General features: G+C 36.2%; 1 protein-coding gene across 6 annotated transcripts in view; it reads right to left on the bottom strand.

Moving 5' to 3' along the window:
- VMP1 (vacuole membrane protein 1) overlaps positions 1 to 23,113 on the bottom strand; it is a 127,882-nt gene that overhangs the window by 61,078 nt on the left and 43,691 nt on the right. For 4 of the 6 annotated variants that reach the window (XM_068976085.1, XM_068976084.1, XM_068976087.1 and 1 more), the window contains 2 exons: positions 13,853 to 14,020; positions 2,836 to 2,967 (listed from right to left, as the gene is read on the bottom strand). In XM_068976085.1, coding sequence (XP_068832186.1) covers positions 2,836 to 2,967; positions 13,853 to 14,020 — 300 coding nt within the window. Of the gene's footprint in view, positions 1 to 2,835; positions 2,968 to 13,852; positions 14,021 to 17,340; positions 17,383 to 23,113 lie in introns of those variants that run through there. The other 2 variants (XM_068976088.1, XM_068976089.1) reach the window with 2 other exon arrangements.

Raw genomic sequence — 23,113 nt, 5'->3', positions numbered from 1 at the left:
GTCTGGGAAGATTCCACATGCCTCGGGGCAACTAAAGCCCACGCACCACAGCAACTGAGCCCCTGAGCTGCAGCTACTGAAGCCTGCGTGCCCTACGGCCTGTGCTCTGCAACGAGAAGCCGGGGCAAAACTAGAGAGTAGCCCCTGCTCACTGCAACTAGAGAAAGCCCATGTACAGCAATGAACACCCAGCACAGCCAAAAAATAAAAAAACAATAAAACCTGAGCTCTGATTTAAAAAAAAAAAAAAAAGACCCTTATCTCAGATAATGAATCTAAAAGCTTCTAGAGAAAAAAACCAAAACAACCAAAAAGACTAACTATAGAGAAGGCTCAGCATGGCACTGGCTTCCCTGGTAGATCAGGCGGTAAAGAATTCTCCTGCAACGCAGCAGACCCGGGTTTGATCCCTGGGTCGGGAAGATCCCCTGGAGAAGGAAATGGCAACCCACTCCAGTTTTTTTTGCCTGGGAAATCCCATGGACAGAGGAGCCTGGTATAGACCATGAGGTCCCAAAAGAGTTGGACAAGACTTAGCATCTAAACAACAAAATCAAGAAAGGGGAAGATAAGGGATCCAAATCAGGAGAAAAATAATAGTGCAGAGGGTTTTTGAAAGAAAAAAAAAAACCCCACCAAATACAGACTGGAATAGGAGCATGCAGGAATCCAGAGTGATGACCCCAAGATAAAAACAGAGTTGATAAATTAATTTGTGTTACCAAGTGGAAAGTGATGCTGGAAGAGTTTCACAAAACTGGTAGAAAGAAGAGACTGAAGAAACTATACAAGTGAAAAAATGATTTGATCAACTTGCTGATTTTATATAGATAAAAGGTTTTGATATGTTAAATGACATGTAATAATTAGCATCACAAAGGAAAGAGGTATCAGTTACCACAAATGGGGATACTCAACCATCTATGGACATTGTTTCAGTAAATGGAATTTACTAGTGATGCTGCCATTCTGAGTTCTCGTTCCAGCCTTACTTCTAAGCATGTAAAATTAGGGAAGTTAACCATTTCTATGACCAGTGTATTCTCTTGGAAAACTTCTGTTAGCCTTTGCCCTGCTTCATTTTGTACTCCAAGGCCAAACTTGCCTATTACTCCAGGATCTCTGGACTTTCTACTTTGGCATTCCAGTCCCCTATGATGAAAAGGACCTCTTTTTTTGGTGTTAGTTCTAGAAGGTCTTGTAGGTCTTCACAGAACTGTTCAGCTTCTTCGGCATTAGTGGTTGGGGTATAGACTTGGATTACTGTGATGTTGAATGGTTTGCCTTGGAAACGAGCTGAATCATTCTGTCGTTTTTGAGACTGCATCCAACTACTGCATTTTGGACTCTTGTTGACTATGAGGGCTCCATTTCTTCTAAGGGATTCTTGCCCACGGCAGTAGATAAAATGGTCATCTGAATTAAATTTGCCCATTCCCATCCATTTTAGTTCACTGATTCCTAAAATGTCAATGTTCATGCTTATCATCTCCTGCTTAACCATGTCCAATTTACCTTGATTCATGGACCTAACATTCCAGCTTCCTATGCAATACTGTTCTTTAAATCACTGGACTTTACTTTCACCACCAGACATATCCACAACTGGAGAAGGGGGTGACAAGAGGATGAGATGGTTGGGTGGCATCACTGACTCAATGGATACGAGGTCTGAGCAAACTCAGGGAGACAGCAAAGGACAGGGAAGCCTGGCATGCTGCAATTCATGATATCACAAAGAGTTGGACACGATTTAATGACTGAACAACAAACCATTTCTAGATCTGCAGTTTCCTACAAAATCAGCTATGAAGTTTTGCCTCATCAGCCATATTCACCTGACCTCTCAGCAACTGACCACTACTTCTTCAAGCATTTCAACAGCATCTGCAGGAAAATGCTTCCACAACCAGCAGGAGGCAGAAAATGCTTTCCAAGAGTTTGCTGAATCCTGAAGCATGGATTTTTATGCTACAGGAATAAACAAACTTATTTCTCATTGGCAAAAATCTGTTGATTGTAATGGTTCCTATTTTGAATAATAATGATGTGCTGAGCCTAGTTATAATGATTCAAAATTCACTGTCCAAAATCACGATTACATCCGCACCAACCTAGTAACACTAAGATACAGGTTGATATATAGTTTTTGCTCAGGTGTCTAAGGCCTCAGTTTTTTTTCCCCATAACAGTGGGTAAGTTTGTCTTAGTTCTCTCTTCTTGATTGGGGAATGAAGTTTCCTCTAAATGTGGTAAACTATTATTTTTCAAACAAGTAATTAGGCAGTTCTACTATTTTGGGCTCACAAGTGGTCCACCTATTTATCCCCCTTATTTATTCAATGGTCTGCTCAGTAAGACTTATAAACACATAACAGACAAATAATGTTTCAGTTCTTTAATCTCACTGGCTACATGAATTTATCCTGGTTTAGTCTGAGTTGTCTTGTTGACTCTCTATTTCTCTATTCTAAGATCATGATTATAATCTTTTTTTTTTTTTTGGCTGTGCTGGGTCTTCATTGCAGCACCAGGCTTTTCCTAGTTGTAGGGCACAGGCTTAGTTGCCCTCCTCAGCATGTGAGATCTTAGCTCCCCTACCAGGGATTGAACCCACGTCCCTTGCCTTTTAAGGCAGAGTATTAATCACTGGACCACCAGGGAAGTCTCTATAATTATTTTTTATGATTCAGCTTTTCTAAATATTTTACACTAAACCATGTATGATTTTTTTTTAACACTGGCCGTTTTCTTATTTGGAGAAACTATTAAAAATTTTACCTTAATCATAACCTGCTTAGGGATAATTAGCTATTTCCCCCCCACTGATCTTACTTGTGCAGTCTCTGCATGTTCCAGCATTTCTTCAAATTCCTGATACTCTTCATCATCCGGTTCAGCACCTGAGAGGCGAGCTGCCCTGGCCATGAAATATGGAGGTAGCTCTCCAATTGCTGTACCGATACCCTACAGAAAAAGAACAAAACAATTACATGAGATTTTCTCAACACAGTGATGCGAAGCAGATTTAATCTTTAATTTTCAATATCACCAAAAGCGTGTTAAGATGTATATATTAGGAAGGAAAAGACATGCTACACGATCAGGAGGACATGAGTTTGAATCCTGACCTTAATTCGGATCTACACAATGCCTGGCCAGATAGCATACATAGAATTCTCAGGCAATCCTGGGTACACTGCGGATTGTAAATTAATGTTAGTTAGTTCTCCAGCGTCTCTACTTATATCCTCTGCTCTTATTTTTACATCTCTTTTCATTTTATTAATTCTAGAAATAGCTCACAGTTTTCTAGACTTCTGAAGTATAGCTGATTTGTAAATTTAGTTTCAAGTGTAAAACACAGTGATTCAAAATTTTATAGATGTTATATTTAAAGTTATTATAAAGTTATTATTTTCCTCTTTCATTACTCCTGTAATCCTAGGCCTCCCCCTCATTACTCTAATCATCCTATTTCCTAGCTTATTATTCCCAACATCAAACCAACTAGTAAACAACCGCTTTATCTCCCTTCAACAATGAATACTTCAATTTGTATCAAAACAAATCCACAACACCAAAGGACAAACATGGACACTAATACCAATGTCCTTAATCCTATTCATTGGATCAACGAATCTACTAGGCCTACTGCCTCATTCATTTACACCAACCACACAACTATCAATAAACCTGGGCATAGCCATCCCCCTATGGCCTATTTTTCTTATAGCTTATTTATTTTATACACAATAGTTTGTACCTCTTAATCCCCTATGGCCATCTTGCTCCCTTGTTCCCCTCTTCCCTCTCCTCACTAGTTTTATCTGAAATTGTTTTGTTATAACCCTTAATTTTTAAAAATTTATACATAAACATATATTCATACACTGCTATTTTTGTCAGTCTTCCTACCTTTTTCAAATGATTTGCTAATGAGCACTCGCTAGTATAGCTCTTAGATATATATTTTTTCTAGGAAATCTTCTTGTATTTAGGATGTTACTTTAATCCCAATACAACTTTTTTTGTGCAGAGTTAACAAACTGTGGTCAGGAAGCCCCCTGAAATCTCAACATTAGGATGGATAAATTTTCACCACAGGAAAAATGTTGATTTCCTCAGGACATTGAGTGACTCATGTTTCAGTCACTTTGTGGATTCTTGTTTTTGAAGAGATTTTTTTTTTTTCAATCATCTTAGGATATAAGGATGAAAACAAAGGTAAACAAAGGTAAAAGAATCAGGAACTTGGTTTGAACTTAAATGGCTTAAATACAGGATAGATAATAATGCAAGAGACCTATAGTACCCAGGAAAATTCTTAACTTTGAGCCACCCTTCTCTGCCCTGAAGCATAGTAAAAAGCTTTGGTAGTTTTCAGAAGCAACTTTAGGTCTTTCTGTTTGCTCTGTCCTATGGCTTTGCTTGCTAATGCCTTGATAAGAATCCTCAAGGAAAATTACCAAATTCAAGCATCCCGTGATCACAGTGTTATACTCCAGTGTGTAAAATCAGCGATCTCCAAGTGTAACTGCATTATCTACATGTGAGCCACGAGTTAGCAAAAGAATATACTTAAGTGCTAAACATCTAGTTAAAGAACAGAGAAAGGAGAGACACACACACAGAGAAAGGTACTGGAAGAAAGCATAAACCATATTCTCTGAAACAAGAAAAGTTAACTTTGCCTCCTCTCGAGGATGTTAGAGAATTAATTATTTTTAAAACTGGTAAATGAAGAGAAACAGTCAATCATTTATCCTGTCTTATCTATATGGAAGATAACTCAGGGTAACCAAATTGATGATAAGGAGAAGTTTCTCTTTACAAAAGTATTCCAGTCATTAACCAAAGAAGAAATGATGCAATTGGAATGCCCCCATTTTATAAACCCCAGTAAAATGATGGACTTATATAATAATGGTGTTAACATAAACAGATAGCCAGCCAGACATTATTGCACTACGTGACAGAATACACTAGACCATAAAGTATATTCTTGTAAAAACATAATTTTCCCCCAAGCCTCTCAATCCAGCAATCAATTCACAGGAAACAGAGAAATATATTTAAATAACACCAAATGGAATACAAACAGTAAAATTCAGACCATGGAAAACTATACTTGACAAACAATCCAGTTTCATCAACCAATACAAAGATATTGAAAAGAAAAAGAAATAAACAATAAAAAAATCTGAACTCTAATTGGGAAACAGATTTAAAGAGGCTATTCCTAAATTCTCTTAGGTGTGACAATGTTTTTTAAGTCCTAAGGTTGATATTTACAGATAAAATATGCTGTTACCTGGGATATGCTTCAAGATAATTGTTAGTTGAGTGAGGAAGGGTCTAGATGAAACAGTATTAGCCACAGTGAAAGCTGGCTAGTGAAAGCTGGGTAGACATTAGTGAAAGCTAGGTAATAGTATATTGAATTAATTATATAACTTCCTGTACTTAAATTTTTTTATGACAAAAAAGTAAGCAGAAAAGTTAATTGCAACATTTTATTCAAAACATGAACTTTTCTTCTTCTCATATGTTCAACAGTTCTGAAAACAATCATATGATTCAAACTCACAACAAATTTTCTTAAAGTTAAAAGAAGTAATAATGAACAAATGAAATCAAGACCTACAAACTATTTTATACTTAGTTGATCATTTTCATTGTTACATTTTAATTCTGTTCATGTTTTCCCATATTAGCAGGGAGATGGTGATCAGGAGCTAGTATTCTACTTTTTATGCATATAAGCAAAAAGGAAATACAGTCTTCCAGACAGGTCCCCTCAAGACATTATATTCTAAACACAGAAGTTGTATACAGAAGTCCCATAATTTCATGATTCTTACAAAACAATTTTATAATTCTTGCAAAGTCAACATAAAAAAAACAAAACTAAACTGTGGAACACTATAAACTGTCAGCCTAAGTTTAATTAAGGGGAAGAAATGACTGGCTTCCTTATTGGAAAGGAAAGACAAGTGGTATTTAGTCAAGCAATAATTCAGAAAATCTTCTAAAAATTGTTCACTCTATATCAATTTATTATCCTGAAGTTCCTGTTTCTTGAATTGGAGAAGAGTTTAACATGCACAAAATATGCAAAACCAATAGAGAAACACAATAATCTCCCAGGGTGTTAATTTTATGAAAAGATTTTTAGGAGGAGAAAAATCCTGAATGTACTTTCAAAAAGTTTTATCAAGTGGAATCACAAGTAAATTACAAGCATTTTGCTTTTCTGTGTTAGGAATTATAAGTTTAATGCTAAAAATCTGGGAGTAGAAAATTTTATATATGCTGACTACTCAGAAGTTATAGTAGTTTGGTATTATCAGTATGTTAATAATCTTAAAAAACAAAGTCTTTTTTCCATTACATATTCTAACTACTACAAACATAAAACAGAGGTTAAAAGCCAAAGTTTGGAGGATAACTTGGAACCATTGAGAAATTTAAGGTTTCTACAGCAATGTTTAAAAAAATTATACCAATTCTAGTAAAATTATCAGATTGTTTTTACAAACAAAAAGAGAGAGAAAATGTGCTTCCAGCTTCCCTTGAGGTCAGTTTTAAAAGGAGTTCAGGAAGGAATGAAGTTCTGATATATGCTTGAAAACATTAGGCTAAGTGATGTAAGCCAGACATGGACAGATACTGTGATTTCATTTACATGGGGTATCCAGAATAGGCAATTTCACAGAGGCAGAAAGTCAAAATTACCAGGGGCTGGGGAGAGTAGGGAACGAGGAGTTATTGTTTAATGGATGCAGAGTTTCTGTTTGGGGATGACAAAAAAGTTCTGGAAGTAGATATTGATGATGGTTACACAACACGGTGAGTGTACTTAAGGCCAATAAATTGTGTACATAACCAGTTATGTACATTTTACCACAATAGGAAAAAAAAAAAACCCAAAACCAAAACCATGAATTAACTAATAAATCAGTTTACACCCCCTCACTTTATACGTTATTATCTTTAAGGAGTAAAGTGAGGTAACAGGCCAGTGGTAGAACTGAGAGACTGAGCTTATCTTTACATATTCATTGAAACATTGCTGCTTCATGGAAAAGCCCCCTGAATCACAGATTAGGAAAAAATCTTTGTATTATGCAATAGATTTCTCCTTCATAGTACTTATCACAATTAGTTTAAATACTTATATAATTTTCCTACAATACATATATATATACATTTTCCCATAACTATTTCCTTTATTAGAATATAAAGCTCCATGTTTAGTTTCACTCACTATGAATTTCTAATACTTGGAAGCTTAATAACTATTCATGGAATTTGAAATAATAAATGAAAAGAAAATTTATGAAGCATTACACAGAATGGGTGAATTTAACTCAGATGACCATTATATCTACCACTGGGGGCAAGAATCACTTAGAAGAAATGGAATAGCCATCATAGTCAATAAAAGAGTCCAAAATGCAGTACTTGGATGCAATCTCAAAGACAACAGAATGATCTCTGTTCGTTTCCAAGGCAAACCATTCAATAACACAGTAATCCAAGTCTATGCCCCAACCAGTATTGCTGAAGAAGCTGAAGCTGAATGGTTCTATGAAGACCTACAAGACTTTCTAAAACTAACACCCAAAAAAGATGTCCTTTTCATTATAGGGGACTAGAATGCAAAAGTAGAAAGTCAAGAAACACCTGGAGTAATGGGCAAATTTGGCCTTGGAGTACAGAATGAAGCAGGGCAAAGGCTAATAGAATTTTGCCAAAAGAATGCACTATAGCAAACACCCTCTTCCAACAACACAAGAGAAGACTCTACACATGGACATCACCAGATGGTCAATGCTGAAAGCAAACTAATTATATTCTTCACAGCCAAAGATGGAGACGCTCTATACAGTCAGCAAAAACAAGACTGGGAGCTGACTATGGCTCAGATCATGAACTCCTTATTACCAAATTCAGACTTAAATTGAAGAAAGCAGGGAAAACCACTAAACCATTCAGGTATGACCTAAATCAAATCCCTTACGATTATACACTGGAAGTGACAAATAGACTCAAGGGATGAGATCTGACAGACCGAGTACCTGAAGAACTACAGAGAGAGGTTCATGACACTGTACAAGAGGCAGGGATCAAGACCATCCCCAAGAAAAAGAAATGCAAAAAAGCAAAATGGTTGTCTGTGGAGGCCTTACAAACAGCTGTGAAAAGAAGAGAAGGAAAGGCAAAGGAGAAAAGGAAAGATATACCCATTTGAATGCAGAATTCCAAAGAACAGAAAGGGAAAAAAGCCTTCCTCAATGATCAATGCCAAAAAAACAGAGGAAAACAATAGAATGGGAAAGACTAGAGATCTTTTCAAGAAAATTAGAGATACAAAGGGAATATTTCAGGCAAAAATGGGCACAATAAAGGACAGAAATGATATGGAGATAACAAAAGCAGAAGATATTAAGAAGAGGTGACAAAAATACACAGAAGAACTATACAAAAAAGACCTCCACAACCCAGATAATCACGATGGTGTGATCACTGACCTAGAGTCAGTCATCCTGAAATGTGAAGTCAAGTGGGTCTTAGGAAGCATCACTATAAACAAAGCTAATGGAGGTGATGGAATTCCAGTTACTGCTAAGTCACTTCAGTCGTGTCTGACTCTGTGTGACCCCATAGACGGCAGGCCACCAGGCTCCCCCGTCCCTGGGATTCTCCAGGCAAGAACACTGGAATGGGTTGCCATTTCCTTCTCCAGTGCACGAAAGTGAAAAATGAAAGTGAAGTCACTCAGTTGTGTCCGACTCTTAGTGACCCCATGGACTGCAGCCTACCAGGCTTCTCCATCCATGGGATTTGCCAGGCAAGAGTACTGGAGTGGGGTGCCATCGCCTTCTCCGGGAATTCCAGTTAAGCTATTTCAAATCCTAGAAGTTGATGCTGCGAAAGTGTTGCACTCAATATGCCAGCAAATTTGCAAAACTCAGCAGTGGCCACAGGACTGGAAAAGGTCAGTATTCATTCCAACCCCAAAGAAAGGCAATGCCAAAGAATGCTCAAACTACTGCACAACTGCACTCATCTCACACACTAGTAAAGTAATGCTCAAATTTCTCCAAGCCAGGCTTCAACAGTACATGAACTGTGAACTTCCAAATGTTCAAGCTTGATTTAGAAAACACAGAGGAACCCAGAGATCAAATTGCCAACATCCGTTGGATCATCAGAAAAGCAACAGAGTTCCAGAAAACTACTTCTGCTTTATTGACTATGCCAAAGCCTTTGACTGTGTGGATCACAATAAACTGTGGAAAATTCTGAAAGAGATGGGAATACCAGACCACCTGACCTGCTTCCTGAGAAATCTGTATGCAGGTCAAGAAGCAACAGTTAGAACTGGACATGGAACAACAGACTGGTTCCAAATTGGGAAAGGAGTTCGTCAAGGCTGTATACATACTGTCACCCTGCTTACTGAACTTATATGCAGAGTACATCATGTGAAATGCTGGACTGGATGAAGTACAAGCTGGAATCAATGAAACATCAATAACCTCAGATATGCAGATGACACCACCCTTATGGCAGAAAGCAAAGAAGAACTAAAGAGCCTCTTGATGAAAATGAAAGAGGAAAGTGAAAAAGTTGGCTTAAAACTCAATTCAGAAAAAGAAGATCATGGCATCTGGTCCCATCACTTCATGGAAAATAGACAAGGAAACAATGGAAACTGTGACAGACTTTATTTTGGGGGCTCCAAAATCACTGCAGACGGTGACTGCAGCCATTAAAGATGCTTGCTCCTTGGAAAAAAAGTTATGACCAACTTAGCATATTAAAAAGCAGAGACATTGCTTTGCCAACAAAGGTCCTCTAGTCAAAGCCATGGTTTTTCCAGTAGTCATGTATGGATGTGAGAGCTGGACTATGAAGAAAGCAAATGCCAAAGAATTGATGATTTTGAACTGTGGTGTTGGAGAAGACTCTTGCGAGTCCCTTGGACTACAAGGAGATCCAACCAGTCCATCCTAAAGGAAATCAGTCCTGAATATTTTTTGGAAGGACTGATGCTGAAGCTGAAACTCCAATCCTTTGGCCACCTGATGCGAAGAACTGACTCACTAGAAAAGACCCTGATGCTCGGGAAGATTGAACGTGGGAGGAGAAGGGGATGACAGACAATGAGATGGTTGGATGGCATCACCAAATCAATGGACATGAGTTTGAGCAAGCTCTGGGAGTTGGTGATGGACAGGGAGGCCTGGAGTGTGCAGTCCATGGGGTTGTAAAGAATCGGAGACAACTGAACAACTGAACTGAACTGAACACTAGTGATACAGACATACTGTGAAATATCAGAAAGATACAAACTGAAAAATGGTAACCCCACTGATCAGCAACACCAAACAATTCATTTTAATGGGTTCCAAAGACTTATAGGAACAGACTTAAACTGACGTTAACGCTGATTTTTATAACGGGAAGTACATATTTCAAGGATTTTACTGATTTACTATATTTATAATGAAATAAAAAAATATGGATGTGAACACAAATGAGATCAATTTTATGACAGGATAAAATATAAAAAATATTTCCAGTATTATTATTCACCCAAATGGAAACTGTTACCCATTAAGCATTAACTTCTCATTCCCCACAATGCTGGTAATCTCAAATCTACTTAAAAAAAACAAAAAAACTACCCCTTCATGGAGCTTATTTGTAAGTTAACTACTTATTAATATTTATTTAGTGTTTGGCTGCGCTGGGTCTTCATCGCTGTGCATGGGCCTTCTCTAGTTGTGGCAAGTGGAGGGCACTCTCTGTTGCAGCAGTTTCTCTCATCTAAGAGCACGGATCTAGGCATGTGGGTGTCAGCAGTTGTAGCATGCGTGCTCAGTTGCTGCAGCACATCGGCTTAGGTTGCTCCATGGCACGTGGGATCTTCCTAGACCAGGGATCAAACCCACATCCCTTGCATTGGCAGGTGGATTCTTAACCACTGGACTGCAAATGAAGTCCCTCCAAACCTATTTTTTGTCTTTATTAACAAATCTGAGTTATCTTGATAGTTGATTTAAGTGGAATCATACAGTATCTTTCTATGTCTAGATTATTTTATTTACCATGTTTTCAAGGTTCGTCTACATTGTAGCATGTATAAAAACCTCATTGCTTTTTATGGCTGAGTAATATTCTGTGTATATACTACACTTTGTTTATCCATTCATCTATTGAGGGTACTTGGGGTTATTTCCTCCTTTCTGATAATATGAATAATGTTGCTTAACAGTGAACTGGAAGTTTCTGTACTTATATTTGAGTCCTGGTTTTCAGTTCTTTTGGGTATTTACATTAGAGGAGGGTCATAAAGTAATTCTATGTTTACATTTTTGAGAAACTACCAAACTCTTTTTCATAGCAGCTGAATCATTTGACATTCTCACCAGCAACCTAGGAGTATTCCAATTTCTCCACATCTTCACCAATACTCATTACTCTTTTTAAAAGAACAATAGCCATCCTAATACGTGCAAAGATGTATTCCCTTATGGTTGGATTTGCACTTCCCCAACAACTAATGATGTTGAGAATTTGTGTAATTACTGGCTATTTGTATCTTTTCCTTGCAAAAGTGTTTATTCAAGTCCTTTGCCCATTTTTTAATTGGGCTGTTAGTCTTTTTATTGTTGAGTTGCGTAGTTCTTTAAACATCCTGAATATTAGATCCTTATCTGATATATGACTTATAAACATTTTCTTCCTTTTTGTGGGTTCACTTTTCACTCTCTTGATACTGTATCCTTTGATGTACAAGAGGTTTAATTTTAGCAAAGTTCAATTTATGTATTTTCCTTCTTTTGTGGCCTCTACTTTCAGTGTCTTATTTAAGAAACCACTGCCAATCATTATGCAGATCTGTCTCTATATTTTCTTCTAAGCATCTTAGAGTTTGAACTCCAGTTTAGGTCTTTGATGAATTTTGAGTTAATTTTTGCATATGGTATAAGGTAAGGATCCAATCTCTCTCTTTTGCATGTGGATATTCAGTTTTCCCTGGGCTTCCCTGGTGCCTCAATGGTAAAGAATTTGCCTGCCAATGCAGGAGGTATGGGTTTGATCCCAGGAAGATCCCCTGAAGAAGGAAATGGCAACCCATTCTAGTATTCTTGCTGGGAAATCCCATGGACAGAGGAGCCTCTGTCCATACATATAGCCTCTGTATTCAGTGCAGAGGTTACAAAGAACTGGACACGAGGTAACGGACTAAACAATAACCATATTCAGTTTTCCTAGCACCTTTGGTTAAAAGGACTGTCCTTATAAATGGTGGAAACAATAGGAACCAATTTAAACATAACTTGATATGTGCTACATTTTTTGTCACAAAAGACAACTTCAAAGAAGGGAATATGAAGAACAAACAAACACTCAGACAATTAATCAGCGCTTTTTGACATTCTTGTAATACTACAAGCAAAGCCTAATGCTGACTGCTGTGAGGGTAATACATTTAATTTAAGGTACAGTCTGAATTTTTTTGAAAAGCTAAAAATTTATTTGGGGATGTAAGCCACTACACCAGCCAACTTAAATAATTTGAGGCATGCATGGAGCCAGGCCAAATAAGTGCTTCAGATAATATGCACCATGGGAATTTGGAAGAGGCAGTTATCACTGCCAGCTGGGATGAAAATTTCTTTGTTGGCATTAGTGTTAATTGAGCCACGTAAGTCATTTTGAAAGAACAAAAGAAAAACAGAAAACTGAAGTTTATATACATACACCCTTTCTAACATGTTCCAAGTAACTAGTTATTTTATTAACAGCTTTTCATCAAAGGAGTAATGTGATGAAATTTATAAAACATATGCAACTAGTACAATGAATTTGTTTCCAGTATTTTTAAGACAGTAACAGGAAATATGACAATTTTTCCTGTTTTTCATATTCAACAAATTCAATATATGGCATTTCCCTTTTAATTCTTTTAAAGCACAACATAACCTCTAACATTTGAATGTTTCAAAACTGCCTCTCCTGTGGGCACTGTATTCATCTTCACTTTAAAAAAAAACATTTAAGAGATACGTTTCACATTGTCTATTTTGTAAGAAAATGTTAAGGGAAAAAATTATAGGGAACATAAAACTTAATAACTCCAAATAATAAATTAAAAAATAATTCAAATGGTAATAGGCAGTCTTTAGCAACTGAACTATTCCTCAATGACAGACACCTGAATGAATTTAGGCATATAAAAAATGCTTTGTGTGGATATACAGATTAAAATACATTTACCATTGATCACATAGTTCAAAATTTCCCCAAATATATTAACCAAGCCATAAAAAGAATAATTGATACTACTGAAAGTAAAATCATTATATAGTTTGATCTCACCTCAAATACAGTAAAGCTTAGTTTATTAAGAAATGTCTGACTTTAGTATTACAACAACTCAGAAAATGAAATGAATCTCCTAAAACTAAACACAGAGTATTTAAATCTAAGAGAGAGACATATAATACTTACCAAATTTGGATTGATATATAACCATTTGCTACGTGTTTATCAAATTTTATAAACATATTTGCATCATTTATATTCCTTTTCCTTCTATTGAGTCCTTGGCATCAATACTTGGTGGTACCTATAGATTCCTGCCTTCCTTATGCATGTTATTCACAAAGAGAAGCTCTAGAGATTTCTTTTTCATGGAAGTTAGGTAGTTGGTGACTTTACGAATTAATTATTTACTGACTTGGTATATGTTTGGATTCAACTTCAACGAGGTACAAAGAATCAAGACAGTGAGGTTAATTTTAGGTAAGCATGAAAATGGACATCTTACCCACATGCAGGCCTCAATCCTAACTTTTGAGATGATGCTCCATAAAGAAATGGTTCCTTCAGTGCCCTCTTCATCTGGGCAAATAATCTGATCAGGATAAGGTGGTTCAGGGAAATTAACTGAATTGCACTCATAAGCAGCTAATGTAACTGAAGCTATATGTGGACCCTACAAAAAAAATATGAGAAAACTTTGATGAGAAATATTAAAGAAAAAGGAATTATCATGATGTTATTTTAAAGTTACCTTAATCATCACACATTAATAGAAAAATGTTAGCTTTTAAAGAATAAGAATTCACTCAAGTATTTCAAGATGCAACTGATAATTTGAAAAAATAACCACTCCCAGAATCTCAAGGTTTACTTTTTTAAAAAACAATTTCAAATTTATGGGGATATAATTTACATATAGTAAGAGAAATTTTTTAGATCTGTTGTTCAGTAAGTTTTGACAATTATATTTAGTCATATAAGCATAACTAATCAGGATACAGATACACAGCATGTCCATCACTGCAAAAAGTTCCCTTGTGTCCTTTTGTAGTCAACCTCCTTTCCCTAACACGAGTCTCTGGAAACCATGATTTCTCAGTTGATTCTTATTTTATTTATCCATACATCTCATTTGTAAGAATGCTATGCCCTGTAAAAAACCTCCTGTGCCCCTATTTTTTTAGGCCTACTTTGAAAATACTACTTTTTCCCTTACTTTACAAAGTTGATACAGACACAGAAAAATAAACTTATGTTTACCAAAGGGAATAGTGGGAGGGCAGGAATTAGCAGTTTGAGATTAACATATATACACTACTATATATAAAACACATAAACAAGGACATGCTGTATAGCCCAGAAAACTATATTCAGTATCTTGCAATCACCTACAATGGAAGAGACGCTGAAAAAGTATATACATACACATATATAACTGAATTGCTTTGCTGTATACTTGAAACTAACACAGCATTATAACTAACTATATTTCAAAAAACAATAGTTGATGAAGTAACTACCTCACTTATCTTTCTCACTGAGATTGTAAAACAATAATAAAATTGTGGAACCAGTACCAATGAAATTTTCTTTTAAAGTAATTTTTTCTATGGAAGATTTTGTGCTGCTCTGTACCTTTATTTTGAAACATTATAAATTAATAATAATATATTAGATTAAAATGAATTAGTATTTAGATGTGTGATAAAAGGTTTAAATACAGTGGTTCTCAAATGAACATGTATGCCAATATGAAGTATCTGTGTAATAATCAACAAGGGGCTTTGTTAAAAATATAAATTCCTGGGTCCCCTAAGCATAAACTGATTCAATAAGCAGACATGGGAACATGTATGTTTTACACAAGTTCCTTTAGGGTTTCAAGTAGGTTCTTACAGTCTATTAAGGGTCAGAAAATAAGCAACCTCAGAAAAATCACTTAACCCACTCTTTAGCAAGGCAAAAGAATTAGATTCATTTGACAGCTTTATCTAGTTCCATAATTAAAAAACCCTAAATACAATCAAGCTGACAATAAAATCCATTACTAATTTCCAAGGTTCTCATGAAGTGTAAGCTCTAGAAGTTGGATGTTCTTAACATGTTGCTCTAACATACATGATGCCAGTATTCACTTTAAAACATACTGTTGCCATAAGCATAACTTCTACAGCCAGATGTACTCACTCAGGTTCTGGCCTCTGCCTCTTACTAAGTCTTGTTTTCCTCATCTATAAAATGCTAATGATAAAACACCTTCAGGACCTACATTCTGGGGATACTGTGAGGTTTCAATTAGTCAATTTATATAAATATACTTGACTTAGTGCTGGGCATATAGTAAGTCCTCAGAAAGTATTAGCCATTCACTGTTATAAAGAAAAATACTGTATTTATAGAAAAAATTATACATATACATATGGATATATATATAGACACACATATAGTAAGTGATCTTTGGATTTAAAAAAGTCTTTTTAAACCACATGGTAAAAGAATTTGTGGTTCAAAGACAAACTGAGTAAGATGTAGCAATGAGAATAAAACATTAAAGAACTCCTGTTGCTATCAAAATAAAAGGTGATATTAAGCAAATTTTTTTGTTGCCTGTAATATGAAAAAGAAAGATATTCATAAATCTAAGCTCCATTTCCCCCTAAATGCAGTGGCACTTTGTGTTCAAAAATCTATAAAAAGAAGGCCTACACTTGGCACTGAATCAATTAACTATAAAGTTTTCCTCTGAGCCAAAAAGAAACCTATGTGAATTTTTAGTCTGTTCCTCTTTTTCTTGAGTTTTAATTCACTGAAAACTATAAATAGTAATAATAAGTTTAAAAATAATTACAGAATATTTTTAAAAGGAATGGTATTTTTTTGAGAAGCTATAATTAATCATGAAATCTACAGCTATTTCTCCGAATATTATATGTGCATAAAAGATATTTCACAGTTACAGAAAAAAGAATTATTTTGTGCTTCTACATACGCACACAAACTAAAGTTTGTAGAATTCAGAGGAACTGAATAATTAGTGAGAAATTTCTGGTTGTACACTTACAGATAAGCACCAGACGCAATTAAAAAAAAAAACAACCTGTTAACTTCACATTTACTGTTTGAAAACACAAAAGTGATACTACTTAAGGCAAAACAAAAGAAATTCAAGAGTTTGTTCATGATATCCCTACACAACTGTCCTCTAGAAATGAACTCTAGGAGAACAAAACTTGAACTTAGACACTAAAATAATGAGATTTCTGGGATACAGAGGAAGGAAAAAAACTACATTTCTATTCTAGAAATATAAATAAAATATGCACCCCAACTGATTAAACAGGTCATTCAACAAGATAAAAGACTTTTTCACAGTCTTAATTTTAAGTGATTCTAAAAAGGGAAAATTTTCAGCAATCTGTTGAAAATATTTTCCCTAAAGAAAGGACGGTTTACACAATTAAACTGATATATACTTTCCATAACCACACTAATAAGTCATGATTACTCAGCCTTAGTGGCAGATGTGGTGGTTCCCAGACAAAATGAACATGAATAACTCAGCTTCTGGTCTGTTGCTCATTCTCAAGAGCCCATTTAGCCTGTACTTCAACATTTTAGTTTAAGCTATGTTAAGTGATAGCAAGCCTCAAAAGTTCTTTTTCACATTACAGGTTAATAGTTCCTAAATATAATGGACTTGACTGAAATAAATATTAGTTTACATGAAGAATCCAAACACAAAAACCAAAAGACGATCATTTTGATTAAGAGAATTTTCGATCATTTTGATTAAGAGAATTTTAACAGTTACACGTATTAAATTACCTTTTAAGTCAATTTTCTAAAACCTACAATTTACTACAATGTTATCAAACATAAAAGGATCACATTTAAGCCATACTAAATGAAGAAATGAGGGAAAAAGACAAAAAGCTATAGTATAAGCAGCAAAGGCTACCTGGAAAGATTCACCACAAAACATAAAAGTAATACCATGTACTGAGCAGGAGGTTCCAGCTCTCATGCGAGTAGGCAAGTATTGATATGCATGGGCTAGAGATTCTGGCCTGTGGCTGAGGTTTTCTGCCTTATATCATGAAGTGACTGGAACAGATGTTCACTCCTACACGAAACAACTGGAAACCTTACAAAATACATGGAACAATTCTTTTCAGACGTTGTACCACAGGCAGTACGGTATTTCTTGACTGCTGAGAAAAGGGATACAAATGCAGAAGCCCTGTGATGACTCTGGCTTTCCACGTGTAGACACACTGTGTGTCTGCAGCAAAATCCACAGTCCAGGGGACTTCCCTGGTGGTCCAGTGGTTAGGACTCTGAGCTTCCAATGCCAGGGTCCTGGGTTCGATCCCTGATTGAGGAACTAAAATGCCACATGCTTCAGAACAACTAAACCTGGGTGCTGCAACTACTGAGCCTGTAAGCTCTGAAGTCCCCCTCGCCACAACAAAAAGATCCTGTACGCCACAACTAAGACCCGAGGCAGCCAAATTAAAAAAAAAAAAAACCATTAAAAAAAAATCCATAGTCCATGGGACTTCCCTGGAGGTGCCGTGGATAGAAACTGGCCTGCCAATGCAGGGGACACAGGTTTGATTCCTGGTCCAGGAATATTCCATATGCCACAGAGCAGCTAGGCCTGTATGCCAACTACTGAGCCTGCGTGCCCAGAGCCTTTGCTACACAGCAAGAGAAGCTACTGCAATGAGAAGCTGCGCAACGCAACTAGAGAGTAGCCTCTGCTCATCAAAACTAGAGAAAGCCCACACAAAGCAACGAACACCCAGTGCAGACAAAAAGTAAAATAAAGAATAAAAATAAAATCTGTTGTCCAAAGAGGAAGACCCTAAGAAAAGCATGGTAGTACTGCTGCACTGAGAAGAAAATCTGAGTTTGGGGGGTGCTGAGTGGTTGAAATCTGTGGGGCAGAGTACTTAATGCAGGGAAAGGACTCTCCATTTGTGTATGGGGGTCCCCCTGAGACTCTAGCATACAAAGCTGCATTGCATGCTATGATGAGATTCTCTAAGGCCAGGCAAAGTACAATTAGTGAGAAAAGAAGCTGAACAATTCCAAGACTTCACCCAGGGCTGGGAAACACCTGAACTTCATTGAGCTGGAATGGAAAGACTTAGCATTCAGGGATGACCTTGGAAAGAGCCTAGTAAACGCTAAATAGATCATAATAGAGGTTTTAAAAAGACTTAAATGAACCAAGCCAGCCCACTAGTAACTTAGTGCCCTCCCAAACAAAAAAATTGATACCCTGTAAAGGATGATGACAAAATCCAAATAATCAATAACTTAATACCACATTTCAGCATCTAATAAGAAATAGCTAGATATGGGAAACAGTTTGGAAAATATGACCCATAACCCAAAGAAACAATAGTCAACAGAAACAGACCCAGAAATGTTAGATATAATGGAATTAGCAGACAAGGCCTTAAAAATATTAGGTGGGCTAAAACCCAGAAACAGTGGGTTTCTCTGTTATGTTATGGAAAAATTCAAATGAACTTTCTGGCCAACCCAATATGTTCAAAGATTTAAAGCAATAATGGGCAAATTTTAGCCCAGGGGCCAAATTCAGCCTACCACCAGCTTCACAGAGTTTCAAAGAAGGTAACCATGTATACATGGCTATACATATCACCTCTGGATAATTCTGTGCTACAAGGGTAACAATGAGCAGCTCTGACCTAGACTCTGTGGTCTATGAAGTCTAAAACATTTATTATTTGGACATTTACATAAATAGTTTGCTGATCCCTGATTTAAAGGAAAACATAAACAACACGGGAAGAAATACAAGTATAAAAATAATAAAATGGAACTTCTAGAGCTGAAAATGTAATATCTGAAAAATATATTTGAAAAATATGAGAAAAATTCACTCGATAGTCAACAGATTAGATACCACAGGACAAATATTAGAGAACTTGAAGATAAGGCAACAGAAAGTATGTGAACCAAAGGATACAGAGAGAAAGGCTATGGAGAAGTAAACTTCAGTAACCTGTGGAATACCAAACAGTCTAATATATATGTAACTGGAATTCCAGAAAGAGAGGGGAAAGTGTGTGTGTGTGTGGGGGGGGGGGGGTGTGCACATGCATGCATGTTGGCAAAGGGGTGGCCGAATATTTTCAAGATCTGATGAAAACTATCAATCCATCAACTCACAGATGTAAGAAATTCAACAAACCTCAGTCAGGATCAACATAAAACACAATCAAATTGCTGAAAATCATCATAATCACATCATAATCAAATTCTATAATTCAGCAATATCAAGAAAGTCTTAAAAGCAGAGGGGATAAAAATAACACATTATATAGGCAATCTCGCTTCACTGCACTTTGCAGATATTGTGATCTTTACAAATTAAAGGTTTGTGGCAATCTCGTGTCAAGCAAATTTATTGGCTCCATTTTTCCTACAGCATTATTATTTAAGGTATGTATATATTTTTTAGGCATGTAATAGAGTACAATATATAGTAAACGTAACTTTTAGATGCACTGAGAAACCAAAAAATTCATGACTTGCTTTCTCACCATACTCGCTTGTGCTCTGGAACCAAATCTACAATGTCTCCAAGGTATGACTGAGTCATCTACAGGGAAATACAGATAGGGTTTTCTCATCAGAAACAAACCAAAACCAATAGAATTACTTCTCTAAAGTGTTGAAAGGGGGAAAAAAAAAATCTGTGAATCTAGAATTAAGGAAAAATATACTTCAAAAATAAAGATGAAATAATAACATTTTCAGACAGACAAAAGCCAAAAGAATGTGTTCCAGGAGAGAACACCGTTTTTCCTCATTTTAAAATCTCTTTAAAAAAATAACTAGTTGTTTAAAGCAAAAACCATGATGTATGTCAGACGTCCCAGGTGGCTGAGCCATAAAGAATCTGCCTGTCAAGGCCAGAGATGAGGAGACATGAGTTCGATCCCTGGGTGGGGAAGATCCCTGGAGGAGGAAATGGCAACTCACTCCAGTATTCTTGCCTGGAAAATGCCATGGAGAGAGGAGCCTGTTGGGCTACAGTCCACAGGGTCACAGAGAGTCAGACATGACTGAGCACACAAGCACACACACGTGACATATGCAGAAGTAAGATACAAGAGAGTTCAGTTGCTCAGTCATCTCTAACTCCTTGCAACCCCATGGACCACAGCATATGGAAGACAGCAAATATAAGACAACAACAGCATAAAGTATGGGAGGGAGAAAAGGGATTATAACATTATAATGTGGTTATATTATATAATCCTAAAATACTACTCATTTCAAAAGAAGGTAAGAAAATAATAAAAAACAGGTGGGGACCAGCAGTTTAAGGGTAGACTTAAACCCAACCATATCAACAACTAGATTAATTGCAACTGTGCCAAATATACAAATGAAAACGTAGAGAGTGTCAGACTGAATTAAAAAGCAAGACCTCAGTATATGCTCTCTACAAAAAGCCCATTTAAAATATTGAGATCCAAAAGTAAAGGGATGAAAAAAGATAAACTGTGTAAAAATAATCATACAAAAGATAGAGTATTCTACATTAATAAGAGACTAAGCAGATTTCAGGAGAGGGTATATTATTTTACAGAAATGAATAAGGACATTTCATAATGATAAAAAGGCTAATTCTCAGGAAGACAGAAAAATCCTAAATGTGTATACACCTAATAACAGCATGACAAAATATATAAAGCAAAAACGAACAGAACTAAAATGAGAAATAAAAACATATCTACAATTAGAGTTGAAATTTCAACACCCATCTCTTTCATTGACAAAATAAACAAACTGAAAACCAGAATGAACACAGAAAACTTGAACAACATGGAACACTATACCCCAAAATAGCCAAATACATATTGAAGTATACATGAAAGTCACCAAGAGAGATCATATACTGTGGTATAAGTGAGTCTAAGCACATTTAAAAGAATGTACCATGTGACAAGGTAATACAAGCAGCACTTCTTAAGGAAAAGTAGCAAATGATAGTCCTCAAAAGTTAATTTTTCTATTTAAGCACAGTGTCCTTAAATCTAGGTAGTGGTAATCAATGGAAGTTAACAGCTATATACAACGCAGGCTGTTATTCCCCAGCACAGAAAGCTCTATAAATTTCCTAGCTAGCAACCAGGTCACTAGTAACATTCACAAACTGCCTCTGAGAGTTCTGAATTACTGCCAATGGAAGTTCCCTTTAATGATTCCAAAGGTCAAATTTTATAATTGGGATGAAAAGTTACACTCTCATCAGAGTGACAGGTTTTTAGGGTCCTTTTTTGGGGTGGGTGGTTACTTTAACATAGTCATTCTAAGTGAAGTCAACTCAACAAGACAGTTCAGCTCTCTGTGATATATCGAACATCTGGTTTTGCTTCAGTTCAAAGCCTCATATATCTTAGTCTCATGAGCTGTATTACACTGTATTTTCCAAAGTTTTGATAGGGGAATAATTTTGCTCTGTCCAGGATAAAAAGATGTAGTGCTTGGCCAGGCGAGAGGATGTCTGGGTGAGAGTAAGACCATAGTTAGCTAGGGGGTGGGTGGGAGGTTGAGGAGGAGATAGGATTTCTAACAAGAGCAGATACAGGCATTTGCAGGAAAAGTATTTTAACTTAAAACATTCTTTTAAGATAAATTTTTAAAGTTACACTTCTATAATTTACATTCTTTCAGGAATAGTAAATATACTATTAGCTCTATCAAATTAACAGAAATTTAGAATTAAAAAAACCCATTATCCCAGAGGTAAAATGATCATTCCTGAAATTATAACACACAAAAATATCCCAAACTGGTAGTGAGGAGTTCTAAGCAGTGCCCTGATAAAGCAGGACCTATATAAGTCCTGAGAAAGCAGTCCTGGCGCCACAAACACAAATTAGTAAATGACAAAAACTAGTCTATGTATTGTTGCTCCATTTAAAGACAAGTGTTTTCTGGATTTTTAACTTTATTTGGTTCTTTTGGGGGCCTTTTTTCCAGAGACATTTTTGAAAAAGTGAAAACCTAAAATGATCGTATCAGTTAATCATAAGCCTAATTTAGCCAAGCTTTTTTATCAACCAAGATGACAAATATGATATCACAATAATAGTGCAGTACAGGGACTTCCCTGAAGGGCCAGTAGTTAAGACTCAAGAGATTCCAATGTAGGAGGTCTGGATTTGATCCCTGGTTGAAGAACTAAGTTCCCACATGCTGCGCAGCTAGGGGGCTGCCCCCGCCAAAGAATAGTGTAGTATGTGTATGTATGAGTTTTTTTAAGGAAGATGAGCAGACAGACAGACATTCTTCCACTCCAGGCAGCTCCCTCAGAACTGATAAAACATTCCTAAAGACTGGAGTTGTTTGTATAACATCTGTAATGTCAATTCATAGCCTAATCCATCATCCATATACAGAAGTCAAGTGTGATCCCAAAGGCAAAATTTCCAATTAGTTTTGTCTGGAAAGTTTAAGGCAAAGGTAATAAAATCAAGAATTCTGTGCTGATTCACTGGGAAAACATTTGTTTGCCACACTCCTTCTCTGAGGAACAAAAGGAGTCAGTGGTTAGTCTGGAATGTGATTCATTAGGAATATCTGGGTGATAAATAAATGAAAAGAGATGACAAATGGTTGTCTGTATGACTTGCAAAACCTTTGTTTTCTTTAAGTCCAACTTTCAGGGGAGTTTAGAAATGCTTTTACAAACAGGAATTCTACTCTTCAAATT

The sequence above is a fragment of the Capricornis sumatraensis genome, chromosome 8 (genome assembly GCF_032405125.1).
Source record: "Capricornis sumatraensis isolate serow.1 chromosome 8, serow.2, whole genome shotgun sequence".
NCBI lineage: Eukaryota > Metazoa > Chordata > Mammalia > Artiodactyla > Bovidae > Capricornis > Capricornis sumatraensis.
This window is presented reverse-complemented; position numbering and strand designations above follow the sequence as displayed.